Below are 15,510 nucleotides of genomic sequence, written 5' to 3'. Positions count from 1 at the left end.
TCTAAATGCCTCTTAAGCATTGCAATGATATCTTGTCCACAACTCCCTGGCAACAGGTTCCAGACACATCACTTTGTGTGTAAAAAAAAACTTAGCTTGTAAATTCCCTTTTCAACTTTCCCTCTAATGTTTGGCATCTCCATCCTGGGAAAAATACTCTGAATTGTCTGCTTATCTATGCCTCCCATAAGTTCGTAGCCTTTATCGAATCACCACTCAGCCCATTCCTCAAGAGGAAACCATCCAAATTTGTCAAATCTCTCCTAGGTAATTCATTCCATTCTAGGCAACATCCTGGTGAACATCTTCCACACCCTCTCCAAATCCTCCATAGCCTTCTGTAGTGTGCAAGCAGAACTGCAGATATTACACCAGATGTGGCCCAACCTAAGTTTTATAAAGCAATAACATGACTTTCTAACTTTTACACTCAAAGCTGTGAATGATGAAGACAAGCATGCCCTGTGCCTTCTTTACCATCCTAGACTCATGTTTTGCCACTTTCAGGGAGCTATAGACTGGCAACTAAAGATCCCTCTGTAAATCAATACTCCCATGGGTCCTGCTATACCTTCCTCTGGCATTTGACCTCCCAAAATGTATGATTTCAAACTTTTCCTAATGAAACTCAATCCAAAATATCTAACAGATCAATATCCTTTAACAACTTTCCAACTACAACTTGAATTTACTAATCAGACCACCTACATTTTCATCCACTTGATGGCTTCATTCGGGCAACCTATGGTAATAGATCAATGGGGATGCACAGGAGATAACTAAGGGCCTGGAACAACTGCAGCAAAGCTTTCCCTCATTATGAAGGAGCATAGATTGGAGGGTTGGTAAACCCTGCCCAGACTGTAAGAGTCTGTTCTTTCCTGCAAGGATGTGGAAAGCATGACATTAGCCAGCTCACTGACCACAAAAAGAATACAGTGTCTGATAGCCGATATCTTAACTTCCATCACAGTAGATGCAAGACACTCAGCACCAAGGACCTGCAGTGGAATCTCAGACTTTATAAGTTCAACTTGATGGAAAGCAAAGCTAGGATTTCTCCATGGGTAGAGGTTGATAGCTATGTTCAAAGGGCCGTGCCGAATGTCAGCGTTACCCAGTGAACCTTCCTCCAATAGATGACCCAGATTGCTGTAGGAACGACACTGGCTTTGAGGAGCCCTATCCTGCTGCTGTCTCTCCAGCATAATAACCGCTCACTCTGAGATGGTGTAGCCTAAAGTTGGACTACCTGTAGAACTTTAATCAGTGGAGAGAAAGGGCATTGTTCTGGCACTCATGTCAATCCAGTTAGCAGGCACTGAAATAAATGCTTAGAACAAAGAGGTTGAATCCAGGTTCCCGATGTCTTAAACATCAGGAAAAACTGGCAAAACATGGGCTTCTAGGCTTAGGGGAGGAATCCCAATGTAATGGTTCAGAACATAATGCAAGATAGTTTTAAAACTAAACGATGCAGAACATTGATTTTTTTTTAAATTTCAAGTATAGGGGTTGAATAAATCCCAAAGTTGTAGGGGTGTCAAATAGATTGGGCGAGATGGTACAGGAAGGACCAGGCTGCATGAAATAACGACGAAAAGGCAGATAATTTTAACCATTGAAGGTTAATATCAACAAAAAATGTGCAGTCAAGAATCTCCTTTGATGTTGTGAAGCATCTCAAGGAACTTCAAAAAAGAATGATTTAGTTATTGAGTGGGAAATGAATAAGGGCTCACAACCAAAGGAAAGATCAAAGGAAGGCCTTTGAAGGGGATGCATATGACAAAGGATAAGAAAGTAGAGGAACTTCAGAGTGCAGGTTATTTCAGTGTCATAGACTGGGTGAAAAAAACAACTTCACCTGGGTGTTGATGTTGAAAGGGACCAGAGTGCCCTTGTACAAAAACCACTGAAACTTAATGTGGGCACAGCAAGCAATCTGGAGAGCAATTGTTTTTTTAACCTTCAATACAAATGGTCTGTGTACAAATCATAAGGCAATTATGTGGTGACCTGACATAGTTACAGTATGTCCATGGTGCCGTGTATAGGTCTGGTCGTCCTAGTCTTGGTTTGCAATGACATAAGTTTAGAAGGAAGAGGGATGATCTCACTGAAACATACAAATTAAAATACAGCTTGACAGGATAGATACAGGGTTAATGTTTTGCTTGGTTGAGGAGTCTAGAACCAGAGGTTGCAATCTCAAAGCAAAGTGGGTTGGGGTTCTGTCATTCAGGGAAGAGTTGAAGAGAAATTTATTCATCCAGTTGGAGTGAATTCTCTATCCAAGTAGGCAGTGGAAGCTTAGTCAATGAGTTTATTCAATCAGACATTCATGGAGATGAGGATATTAAAGGAACTATTGGATATGGGAAAGCCAAGGTTGAAGACTAGTCATGGTCTTGCTGAATGGTGAAACAAGCATCAGGGACTAAATGATCAACATCTGCCTCTATTCCTTAGGTTTAAATGTTCTTAAGTGCTTTACAGGGGTGTCACTACAAACAATTGGACTCCAAACCACTTAGAGGTTAAGGAACGATATCTGACAAATGACGATAGAAAAGTAGAGGTTTTGGAACTCCATGCTGAGATAGTTAAAGGCCGCTAACAGTAGTGTGATGGGCAGGAGCACCAAGACCTTGAAGGCGGTAAGATGGGAACATTGCAGTTAGATGCAGTAACAGAACTTTGGAGTAATTTGGAAAAAAATGCAATGAATCTAAAAACTGAAGTGTTGCTGGGTTGGAAGGCAAATTGGCTTATGAGGATTGGTTACATTGATCTATTCTGTAATCTACATTGACTGTATAGTATAAGACTATACCGCTGTCTGGTGGCATGGTGGCATGGGGGCATAGTGGCATCAGCGCTGGACTTTGAGGCGGAAGGTCTCGAGTTCGAATCCAGCCGGCTCCCGTGCACACTTTCCATCCCTGCTGAGTTGAGTGTCGAGCTGGCAACTCGACCTCGTAAAAAGGAAATTGCCTGCTACAGAAACATCAACAGCAAAAAAGTTGACGGCCTATGCTCTCTCGTGAGTTTAAAGGCAATTTCTCTCTCTCCCTCTTCTATAGGACTATACATTACTATAGTTTACTACAGGACTTTACATAATTGGAAGTACCAATTGAATGTGTGAAGTACCAATTAATTAAGAAAAGAGGTTGATAGTCTCCTTTTTTAAAAAAAAAAGTGAAAACACAGTAGGTTCCAGTTGATTGCGACACATTGGGACCAGTACATTTTGGCCCAATTAAGTGGCTGCCCCAATTAGCCGAAATTTCATGGAAATACTTAAAAAGATATAAAAAAGACAAACTGAGTAGCAAATTATGTATTTAAATAAAATACTGAACTAATTAGACCATTACCAATGGTGCTATAGTACTATAAAACTGTGTATTACTTACTAATAGTTATCAACAGAGGAATTCATGCAGTGTATGCAATTAACTAAATCAGCACAGACAATGCATTGCTTTCATGCAATGCTATCAGCAATTGTATCCTTCAGATCTTCATTTTCATTGCAACATTCCAGAGTGCAAGTGGTGCATGCAAGCTCAATTTCAACGTTTAAGAGAAATTTGGATAGGTACATGGATGGTAGAAGTATCGAGGGTTATGGTCCCAGTGGAAACCAAGGAGAGTAGGTATAAACTAGATGGGCCAAAGGGCTGTACTTTTCTATGACTCTATGACTGTTGTTAATCTTTCAAATTCTTCATAGCTACTAACTTCCTGAAGCAGTGAAATTGTTTCATTTTCACTCCCAGCCATTTCAGGCATCTCCGAGCTTGAATGCTTGAAACTGCAGTGAGCAAAAAGTTCAGAGTTGTCTTACTGTTTATTTCTCATCAACTATCAGTGACAAAAATCACTACTTTTGGAATAAAAACCCACGCAACTAACACTATTTAAAAAGTGTTTGCTCTAAGGATGGTGTAGTGTCGAATGGCCACACAAGTGTGTGCAACTGATGCTACTTAGAACGTGTTCAGCAACAGGCTCCTGCCCCAATTAAGTGGTATGTTGTCCCAAATACATGAGGGGTATCACAGCAATTTTCTTAATTAATTTTTGTTCTTTAAGAGTCTGTACCCTGTCTCCTGGATAAACTACTTCTGGCTGTGGAGCATTTGCTTTGGGTAATGAGGTTACCATTAACAACAGCTACCTCCAGGTCACCTTTAGGCAAGGTGTAGCACCTGTTAGCCTCCCTACTTGGGTTACAGTGAAGCCCTGGAATGCAGGCAGTGGATGAAGCCGAAGGCAAGTTATGAGTAACACAATCGATGGTTCCTGCTTCTCAGATGCTGAGCAGTAGATCCTTTAATAGGACAATGGTCAGGGTCACCCGTCTTGTATAGACACTGCATCGAAAGCAAGCGAGGGGAAGCTACTTCTTGTATTTTATCCACAGTACAACCATGGTTAATACACACACAAATGTAAAAGACAACAGTGTACATGGTAGCCCACTTCCAAATAGTGCGGACACCTCGCTCGGTACTGGATATCATGTAAACAGAACAGGTCAGCCCGGATCGTCATACCACTACAGTCTGCAAGAACAAGAGACTGCGAATTGCCACTTGGAATGTTTGAACCCTGCACCAAGCTGGTAAGCTAGAAAACGTAAAATTAGAAATGAAGAGGCTAGAAGTCAGCATCCTAGGCCTAAGTGAAATAAGATGGAAATAAGATGGATTGGAATACTCCAAATCAGACGACTACAAGATGATATACTCTGGTGGAGATGAACATGAAGAGGGTGTTGCAATCATCTTCGACAAAGAAACATCCAAGAGCCTGCTAGGATACCGGCATATCTCAGACAGAATGATGCTAATCAAACTAAAAGGACAACAAAACAACATCTCTATCATCCAAGTATATGCACCCACAATGGCAAGCTCAGAGGAAGAAATTGATGCCTTCTACCACTCCCTAGGCAAAGCACTGGAAGAATGCAAATCACAAGAAGCCATCATAGTCATGGGTGACTTCAATGCAAAAGTTGGTGAGGGAAGAGAAGACCATATTGTTGGAGACCGGGGATTGGGAGAAAGAAATGAAAGAGGAGAAAAGCTTATATCATGGTGTAAAACAAACAATCAGGTAATCACCATAATGGTTTAAATAATCACATAATGGTTTAAACAACATCTAAGAAGGAAATGGACATGGAGAATCCCAGATGGGAACAACAAGAATCAGATCGACTACATAGCAATCAATAACAGATTCAAAAACTCGATAACTCAATCTAAAAGCTACCCTGGAGCAGACTATGGAAGTGACCACATACCAGTCATTTGCAAAATGAAAATAAAGATGAGAAAATTAAAGAAACCAAAAAGATCAGAACCACTGGATTATCAACAACTATAAAACAACCCTCATCTGAAAACAGAATACACAATCAAGGTGAAAAACCGTTTTCAATTGCTGCAGGATGAAGGAGGCAAATCTTCCTGGGACATACTGAAGGAATCTATGGTTGTAGCTGCAGAAGAAACCATCCCACGAAAAGAACGGAAAAGTAAGAAGGAATGGATAACTGAAGATATAATACAATTGATGCAACAAAAACAGACCATCAAACTAAGAGACAGCGAAGAATACAAACAACTTAATAAAACAATAAAAAGAAAATGCAGAGAAGCTAAAGACAGATGGCTAAATGAGAAATGCTCAGAGATAGAAGTGTTACAAACCCATAACCCTGGAACAAAGTTGATGTACAATAAGATTAAAGAACTAACGGGGAAATTACATTGCTCAGCAAGTGGATGCATCAAGGCAAAAGAAGGCAGCTTAATTATGAACAAAAAGGAAATCCTAAACAGATGGACAAAATATATAAAAGAACTTTTTGAAGACCAAAGAAGAGAGAAACCAAACATAAAGAATAATCTTGAAGGACCTAGCGTTCTAAAGTCAGAAATTTGAGCAGCAGTAAATAAAACAAAACGTAACAGAGCAACTGGTCCAGACAACATCGCTGTTGAAATGATACTGGCCTTAGAAGATTTCGGAATAGAGAAAGTAACAGAAATAGCAAATGAAATCTATGATCATGGGGAGATACCTGATGATTTAAGTAAATCAGTGTTCATCACATTTCCAAAGAAAGAAGGAGCAACATCGTGCAATAAGCCTGATGAGCCATGTGGCAAAAATTATTCTCAGAGTAATCATGATGAGGGCAAGACAGTGTCTAAAACCAGAAATCAGTAAAGAGCAATGGAGCTTTGTGGAAAACACTGGAACCAGAAATGCAATTTTCATGCTACGGATAGTCTGTGAACGAGCCATCCAGGTACAAAAAGAGATCTACCTATGTTTCATTGACTATACAAAAGCTTTTGACAATGTCAGACAGCAAGATCTTCTGGAAATGCTTCAAGATCTTGACATTGATGGGAAAGATGTACGTTTCTTAAGAAACGTATACTGGGACCAGACAGCATCCAGCAGAATAGAAGGAGAAGTGAGTGAGTATGTGAATATCATGAGAGGGGTCAGGCAAGGTTGTGTCTTTTCGCCAGACTTATTCAACCTGTATAGTGAAAATATCCTGAGAAGTATCAAAGACATCAAAGGATTCACAATTGGAGGCCATAATATAAATAACATCAGATATGCTGATGACATCATACTAATAGCTGACTCAGAAACAAAACTTCAAGAACTACTCACTGTAATGGCAGCAGAAAGTAATCACAGAGGCCTCTCAATCAACACCAAGAAGACAGAAAGCATGGTCATCTCCAGAAAGACAAACATCCCACAATGTGTGATCAAGATCGGAAATACAAACATCAAACAAGTCAACAAATTCAAATATCTTGGCAGCATAATAACAAGTAATGGCAGGTGCGACACAGATATCAAATACAGAATAGCAATGGCGAAAGAAGCTTTCCAAAAAATGAGGACCATATTAACAGACAGAAGGATGAGCACGCACACTAAAAACAGAATACTGCAGTGCTACATTTATTCTATCCTGACTTATGGAAGTGAATGCTGGACCATTTCTCCAGCAATTGAAAAGAGACTAGAAGCAGCTGAGTTATGGTTCTACAGGAGAATGTTAAAAATATCATGGACCACACAGACATCAAATGAAGAAGTTCTCAGAAGAGCCCAAGCAGTTCGATCCCTCATATCAACAATAAGAGAAAGACAACTCAGATTCCTAGGACAGATCATGCAGAAAGATGAACTAGAAAAGCTCATACTCTCTGGAAAGATTGAGGGGGGCAAACCTAGAGGAAGACCTCGGCTTATGTACATCAAAAGCATAGCCAGGTGGCTACACATTGAGGAAATGGAAGTCATCCAAAAAACGAAGGATAGGTCTATATGGGAAACCATGGTCACCAAAGTCCGCATCGGAAATGGTACCTAGACAGACAGACAGACAGACAAGGGTTGACCCAAATAAGTGGGTGCCCCAATTAACCAATGGCCCAATTAACTGGAATTCTAGATGCAGAAAAGATTTACATTTAAATAGCATCTTTCAAAGCATGAAAAGACTTCAATATTTTCATTTCTGTCATTTCTGTCAGTTCTGTCATTTAGGCTACGTCCATACTAGACTGGATAAATCTGTAACTGAAGCTTTTTCTATTTGTTTTGACCCTCTGTCCACACTGAAACGGTGTTATCCTCCCCTGTAAACGGAGCTTTTTAAAAACGCTCTCCAGAGTGTTTAAATCAGAAAACGCCGGTTGCCCGGTGTAGGGTGTATGGGGTAACTGGAACTTTTTAAAAACGCTGTTGTGATGTGCTGGAATAGATGGTGGTGACAGCACGGCATTTCATTGTTTTCTTGAACGCATTTAGTGTTCTTTATAGCAGTCGAGGATTTCATTGTATTTGGTTTGGCACAACTCCCAGTCCCACATTCTCCACTGCTTTGCTGACTTTGTAGTCGTTTGTGACTCGCAGAAGCAGCTCGACTTCATTGTCTGTCCAAACGAAGAATTCCGGTCTGCTTTTTCCAGCGGAGGTTTTCTTTGTATTTGTTGAAGACATTGTTGAAACCTTTCTTTCACTGTTGTTGTAGGTAGTCTAGTTTTTGACCAATGGAAATAGCACAATGCTGCCACAGAAACGGAAATAGTATACTGCTTCCTCTTTGCTTGTTTTCTGTAGACGTGTCCTGCGCATGCCCAGTAGGAGGAGATTCGCCCAAATATCTGTTTTAATGTGGACGAAGGTATTTTCAAAAACGCCAGATGTGGACGCCTATTGTTTTTACGTGAAATCGGTGTTTTCAAAATTATCCGGTCTAGTGTGGACGTAGTCTTAAAATGTTTTGTTAATGAGAGAGGTCAGAGGAAAATGGCGGGACTGGTTCAATCTGACAGAAAGGTGGCAGTAACTCAAATAACCATGCATTACAACAGAGATGTGCAGAAGAACATCTCTAAATACACAATGCGTCGAACCTTCAGTGGATGGGCGCCGGCAGCAGAGGACCACACTGGGTTCCACTCCTGTACCTAATAAAGTAGCCACTGAGTGTATATTATGGTAAAATATGTCTGAAAAGAAGAAACTTTTATAAACAGGAAAGCTGACAACAATGTAGTAATAATCTGTTTGAGCGATGCTAGTTGAGATAAGACCATTATCCAGACTATAATCAAAGAGAACTCCTTTATAAATATATGTGCATTTTGTACAAAAATTAGACCAGAATATCCAAGAGAACTTAATTAGCTAAAATTGGTGGAGGCTATGTCCTAAGTTATTCCCTCTTTGTTCCATGTCCTTGGACAATATGGCTTAACATAAGAACTAGTAATCCTGTTAAATATCTAACAGAGTGTTAGACCAACACAATTTATGCAATAAACAGGGAGGAGAAAAGGAAAACTGGGTGCTTATTGTGACTTACCCAAATGCAAGTTCCTAAGGTTGTCATAGCCGGGGGTGTTAGTGGGGATAAGCTCCCACTAACAGCTTCTGACAGCCAAGTCCAACTCTTGGCCTTCATGTGTGGCTTAGCTACTAGGCTCGATGAAACTGTTTTTACTGACAAGAGAAGGAGCAAAGACAAACCACTGGTGCCTCAAAACCAGTTGCTTCATCAACCTTGGACGGCAGCCTGCCTAGGAGAAGGAAATCTCTGATTTTAAACCTCCGCTGCCTTGCGGCCATACCCAGCCATGAGAAATGCTTTGGAAGTAAACACTGAGGAAGAAATACGGAGCCGGGGTCCCTAAGGCAGTTCGATGTTGTTTACAACTTCACTCTGGCAACCTCTGCAACGACACCTGTGCCAAGCTGTATCGCCGCTTGCCCTTCCCTTGGACTACATCAGTGACGTGGAGAGGGGAAACCTGCTGCATGGGCAACATCCAGTTCTTCAAATCTTCCCGCCCAGGCTTGTGCCCTTAGAGGACACAGTCCACCAGAGGCGCAAACCCATGATCCCCTGGGATCAATGGCTGCCTACTACTACTATCCAGATGCATAATGGCATGGTATGACAACTGTTCTGCCCAAGCCCCCCAGAAGTTGCAGAGAGAGGAGGACACAAGACAGTCTATCACGAAAACTAGCCTCCCCTCTATGGACTCTGCCTACACTTCCTGCTGCCTCAGGTAAACAGCCAATGTAACCAAAGACTCCTTCCATCCCAGGCATTTTCTCTTCTCCCACACCACCCGAATTTGGCAGAACATACAAGATATTGAAAGCTCACACTATCAGCTTCTATCCCCAGTACAAAATATTGTCAATGCATACCTTTTGGAAGAAGTCTGAATAAACAAAATTAAGCAGCTTATTGCTGATACCCACAAGGTGTGAACCACTCACTCAAACTGACCAGTGTTCCAGCCCTGTATCTAGATCCAAAAATATGATCTAAAATTCAAACAACTAAACCACAGGGAATCTTTCCAAGTCAATAGCTACAAAATCAGATTTTAAAAAGCGGTAACGTAAATGAATTGAGAAGTGGAAAAGAAGGCGGCGTGTGTCATTGCATATTTATGCACACCAGAGTTGCTAGAGATCTTTTCATAACATCATCGTTACATCGGAAAGCTGTGCAATGCAAACTAACTAAAATTGCAGGGAACATCAGGAATTCTGCAGATGCTGGAAATTCAAGCAACGCACATAAAAGTTGCTGGTGAACGCAGCAGGTCAGGCAGCATCTCTAGGAAGAGGTGCAGTCGACGTTTCAGGCCGAGGCACTGGTCCTGACGAAGGGTCTCGACCTGAAACGTCGACTGCACCTCTTCCTAGAGATGCTGCCTGGCCTGCTGCGTTCACTAGCAACATTTATGTAAAATTGCAGGGAATTACAGTATTGCCAACTGAGAACTAGAAGGCTGCGATTCTGTAACAGATGTGCACAATACATGTTTGTGGGATGGTGATTTATTTCTGTAATAGGTAAGGTGTATTATAAAGTGCAAATGAGCAATTTTGTTTCTAATGCCACTGGCAAGAGAAAAAAGTAGAGATGGAAGAAGAATGGGAAATAATTGCTTTAAATTTATGTAGTGTAAAAATGTAATGAATTTCAGTTCTTTAATGAAAGCTCTTTTCACTTAAATGAATTACATAAGCAAAATATGTGCTACCACATTTACTTTGTACATTTGATGGTTCTAAATGGTGTTAAATTTCCAGGCAAGCATTTTTTTTTAAACTTTTATTGAAAAGGTTATCTGCAGCGATACCTTAAAGGATTCCACGGGCAATTCTTATAAGTATACAATGTGCATGCCACAAAGAATTTTTACTATACAGACAACCCCAGTGTCAAGGCACTTTAAGTCATGGAAATATGCCCTTAATTCACAAATTACTGCCAAAAATCTGAGATACAGGAATTTCTGTCTTGAAATTTGAGTCAATTTTGTTTCCAGCATTCATTTCTTGCTAATGCATTTAAAATTACTTTGTATTATGGAAGCATATTATGGAAGATATTTCTGGGAGCATAACCTTCCTCCCTGGTTCATCTGTGCATGTGATACCTACTTCACAAAAAGAAACACACTTAATGGCAAGACTTGGACGTGCAGCAAATTCCGAAAGACAAATTCTAGGTGCCGAAAGGAATTTTTATTCTGGGGCAGATGCCACCTAAGGGGTATTGATGTCAACTACAGCGCTAAATAAATATCAGAAATTTTTTAAAATGCCGTAACAGTATTTAGAATAAATTCAAAAGCATTATCCTTTCACATGTTATGCTGTGTAAATCAGAAATAGAATTTGATGCGTCCTGCCTCATAGTGTTGATTTTTAAAATAATTTTCCTTGCAATATTAGCCAATCATCTCTTAATATGTAATAATGAAAGCAGCAGAAGGTTCACACTACATCACAGAATACCCAACAACCTAGCACTTCAGATACTTCCAATTGCCTGGGTAGGAAAGCATGGCATTCCTTCACGGGTCCCATCGGTCATCTTGGAAGGTACAAAGTCAAAGCAGAAGGGCCCATTGGGGACCCAAGTCACCCCAACCACAATCTATTCCAGCTGCTACCATCCGGGAAGCGGTACTGCAGCATAAAAGCCAGGACCAACAGGCTGTGGCACAGCTTCTTCCACCAGGCCATCAGATTGATGAACTCACGCTGATCTGAGTGATCTCTATATTACATTGACTGTTCTATTTATTATAAATTATTATAAACTACTATGATTGCACATTGCACATTTAGATGGAGACATAATGTAAAGATTTTTACTCCTCATGTATGTGAAAGATGTAAGAAATAAAGTCTATTCAGTACTCAGTGAGATATCAACTCTCGATTCTGTTGCACTAATTATCGAAAGTAATAATATCTTAATCCTGGCCCTGCACAATTAGAACAGTGCATACTTAACTAAACTTCAGCTCAATAACTACCAACAAGGACATTGATGATCTTGTCACTTCTTGAATAGTAGGTGGTAACAGGTATCAATATGGAGCAATATTTAGTCGAGGTAAAGAAAAAATTAACCATAAATTGGTGGAACTTGACAGTCAAAAAGTCAAATAGTCTTGAAGTGTACCACTCTATTGATGTTAAAAGGCCATTAGAATTTTTTTTACTGAGCCAAAGAATTGGTGTGTTGAATGCTGAATTTTTTAATCGTTTGTTGTAGGGCTGGAAAGAATCGGAAGAGACTCCTCGTATGAACAGGAGGGCAAAGTACAGTTTGTCATTGATGCTGTGTACTCCATGGCACATGCATTGCACAATATGCACAAAGAATTGTGCCCTGGTTACATTGGTCTCTGTCCTTCAATGACCTCCATAGATGGCAAGGAACTGCTTCAGTTTATTCGAGCTGTAAACTTCAGCGGTAAGTGCTTCCGTTTTTGGCTCTGTGCAGTTTTTATTTCTAGTTCTCATTTGAACATTTATTTTTAATTTTGCAATATTTGAAACTGCCATGAGCTTCCTACTGATCAGATCTTAAGCTGTGTTGTTCACAGCTTCCCCATTGTTTTCCAAAGGAGCAGGTGAGTTTAGGTTTGGTTTACCTCCAACTAGCCCCAGTTGTAAGACTATGATCTCCACTGTCCAGCATTCTTGAAATGCAAGATGACTGTACTACTGTTCACTGAAGAACTCCAAGATACACCACTGATATTGAAATGAATTTCTAACATTTTAGTGGGATTTCCTTACCAAATATAATCGCAACCATTTTTAAACTCTTAAGTTTCTCAGTTTCAATTTGATTTGTTTTACTTGCTTTCATATTGATAATTGTATTAAATAAATGAGTTAAGATTATATCTTTAATTTGATTTCAGTTATAACCATAATCGTCTTGTAAACTTTTACCCATGCATTGAGAAACCCTTCTAACTCCATGTTATGCGCTGGTCACAAAATCACGTTACCCTGCTGTTACGTTAAACCAAAAAGTTCTTGGAATCAGCTCAGATAGGCAGAAAGGTACAAACTCCAATTATCTACACTTATTAGGACCGAAGAGAGCAAGCATTAAAATGCTTATCTTGGTTTGTGCAGGTCCCTCTTACTGCAGCACACCTCCTGTTCTGCTGATCCACAATGCTGTGCACAACCACACTTCACAAATCCCACCCCCCAGTTCATCTAACTTTCGGGTTCACATGGTTGTTCCCACAATATTACATTCTCATGGTGTGCTCCTATAATAGTAATCAAAGCCCCTACAGCCAGTTCTGTTACATTCAAGGCCATGATGGTGAGACATCGACAAGCTCAAAGATTAACCATGCTCGAGTTCAACCCTCCTTCACAGACTGCGACTTGCGTACAGCAGCCAAGTGGGATTTGAACACCAACTCTTCCTTGCTCTTCAAAAGTAACTCTGGCCTCATTCTCAAATTGGTGCAGCTTCCTACTTGGACCTGTGCTATTAAGATGAAGTCTACAAACAACTGGCAAATTACCCACTTTATATCAACCAGTGAAATGCCACTGATGTTAAAGCCATATCTGTTTTAAGCTATCAAAATTGATGCTGGATCAATAAACCTTAGAATTCACTTCAGAAAACAGGCGTTTTCTTGCTTAGCTAGTCTATTAGAAGTGCTGGATTTAGCAAATAAAACTTTACTCTGGCTCAATCATTCAGAATCCATTGAGGCTTTACAATTAGGTAATGTACTTTACTTGGCCTATGATGGAAGGAACACTAAGAAAGCACCTTTTGTATTCCCATGAGCACTATGGAGCTCGTCACAGGCAATACTTTACCTTTGGGTTACAGCCAATGTTAACATTAGAGCATGAAGAAAAGAGGAAGGAGCAAGGTGTAGACAATTTTGCTCTTCACTTGTCAGATAATGGCCCATCTTCCACCTCAATTCCATTTTTTACAGTTACTGAGTGTTGCTTTATTCTCCTAATATCCAGAAATCCATTTATTTCTGTTTTGACTGAACTCAATGAGTAAACCTCCAGAGCCACCCTGAGTACAGAATTGCAAAATGTAGCCACCTTCGCATTAAGATTTTATCTTTTTTCTCTTCTCAGTCATAAATGTTCTTTGTTTTTAGACAAATAGCCCTTGGTTCCTTAGCCATTGGAAATATTGTCCCTACCACCAGCCTGTCAAGCCTGGTTAAGATCTCTTTGTTTCAGTTAGATCGAAGACAGGCTTAGTCCACTCAATCTCACCTCATGCAGGACAGTCACCGCCACTGACATCAGTTTGGTAAATCTTCATTGCACTTTCAATAGCAGGAGATTAGGAGCCATGTATACAAGGAAACTTGTATACAGGAAACTATACAAAACACCAGGTGTGGTTTTGCCAATGTCCCAGGAGACATCTTTGCACCCTCATTTAAATCCCCCTGTAATGAAGGTCAACACGCCATTTGGCTTCCAGGTTGCTTGTCTCCCCTGCACGTCAGCCCTCAGAATCAGAATCAGAATCAGGTTTATTATCACCGGCTTGTGACGTGAAATTTGTTAACTTAGCAGCAGCAGTTCAATGCAATACATAATCTAGCAAAGAGACAAAATAGTAATAAAAAAAACAATAAATAAGTAAATCAATTACAGTATATACGTATATAGAATAGATTTTTTAAAGCGTGCAAAAACAGAAATACTGTATATTTAAAAAAAGTGAGGTAGTGTCCAAAGATTCAATATCCATTTAGGAATCGGATGGCAGAGGGGAAGAAGCTGTTCCTCCTCCTTTCTTTGTCTGTGTAAGAATGTACAAGCAGGCAATGACCTTGGAGAAAGTATAAACAACCTGTGAGCAGTCTTCGTCTCTCTCTCTCTCTCTCTCTCTCTCTCTTAAAACAAGGTGTTTGTGTTAAGTAACTCTCTCTCTCTTTTCAAAAGCACAGTTCGTAGGAGTAATCGAGCACAGTTTTTAGGGGGTCAACAGGACCGCGCGGAGAGTTTAAAAAGGCAGGTTGCTACCAACGGCTGCCTTTTGGATCGGGACTACAGAGCGTCGTGGGAGCTGAATTCTGAAGGGAGGCAGTTTTTTTAAAAACTTCTTCGAGTGCAAGAAGGACGAGACTGCACAGGCGCGTAACATCAACAGGACCGCGTGGAGAGTTTAAAAAGGAGACCACCCTATACAGCGGGCAGCTGTCGGAGCGGGTAGCGGAGTGAGTGGGAGCAGAGTGTAGGGCTTTGACTTCAACGGTAACGGAAGAAGGCGAGAGCGAAGCATCAACTTTTTTTTTCTCCCCCTCCTCCCTTTCGCGAATCGGCCCAGACAGACAGGAACAGCAGGGCTCTCAGCTAACGGTACGAGCTAACGGTTTAAAAAGTTCATCTGTTTGGCGAGGTAAGTGGGTGAGTAGACTTATTTTTCCTGTTTCATTCCTGTAGAATTAGATAGCATGCCTGCAGGGTTAGTGCTTTGTTCAGGGTGTCAGATGTGGGAATCCTGGGAGACCTCCAGCCTCCCTGATGGCCACATCTGCGCCAGGTGCACCGAGTTGCAGCTCCTCAGAGACCGTGTTAGGGATCTGGAGCTGC

The 15,510-nt window shown here is 40.7% G+C and overlaps 1 protein-coding gene across 1 annotated transcript in view; it reads left to right on the top strand.

Annotated features, from left to right (window-relative positions):
• LOC140203291 (metabotropic glutamate receptor 8-like) overlaps positions 1–15,510 on the top strand; it is a 407,290-nt gene that overhangs the window by 314,475 nt on the left and 77,305 nt on the right. Inside the window, exon 6 of the mRNA XM_072269304.1 lies at positions 12,164–12,364. Within this exon, the coding sequence (XP_072125405.1) occupies positions 12,164–12,364 (201 nt within the window). The remainder of the gene's footprint in view (positions 1–12,163; positions 12,365–15,510) is intronic.

The sequence above is a fragment of the Mobula birostris genome, chromosome 9 (assembly GCF_030028105.1).
Source record: "Mobula birostris isolate sMobBir1 chromosome 9, sMobBir1.hap1, whole genome shotgun sequence".
Taxonomy (NCBI): Eukaryota; Metazoa; Chordata; class Chondrichthyes; order Myliobatiformes; family Myliobatidae; genus Mobula; species Mobula birostris.
The sequence above is the reverse complement of the archived record's forward strand: the minus strand, read 5'-3'. Positions and strand labels throughout refer to the sequence as shown.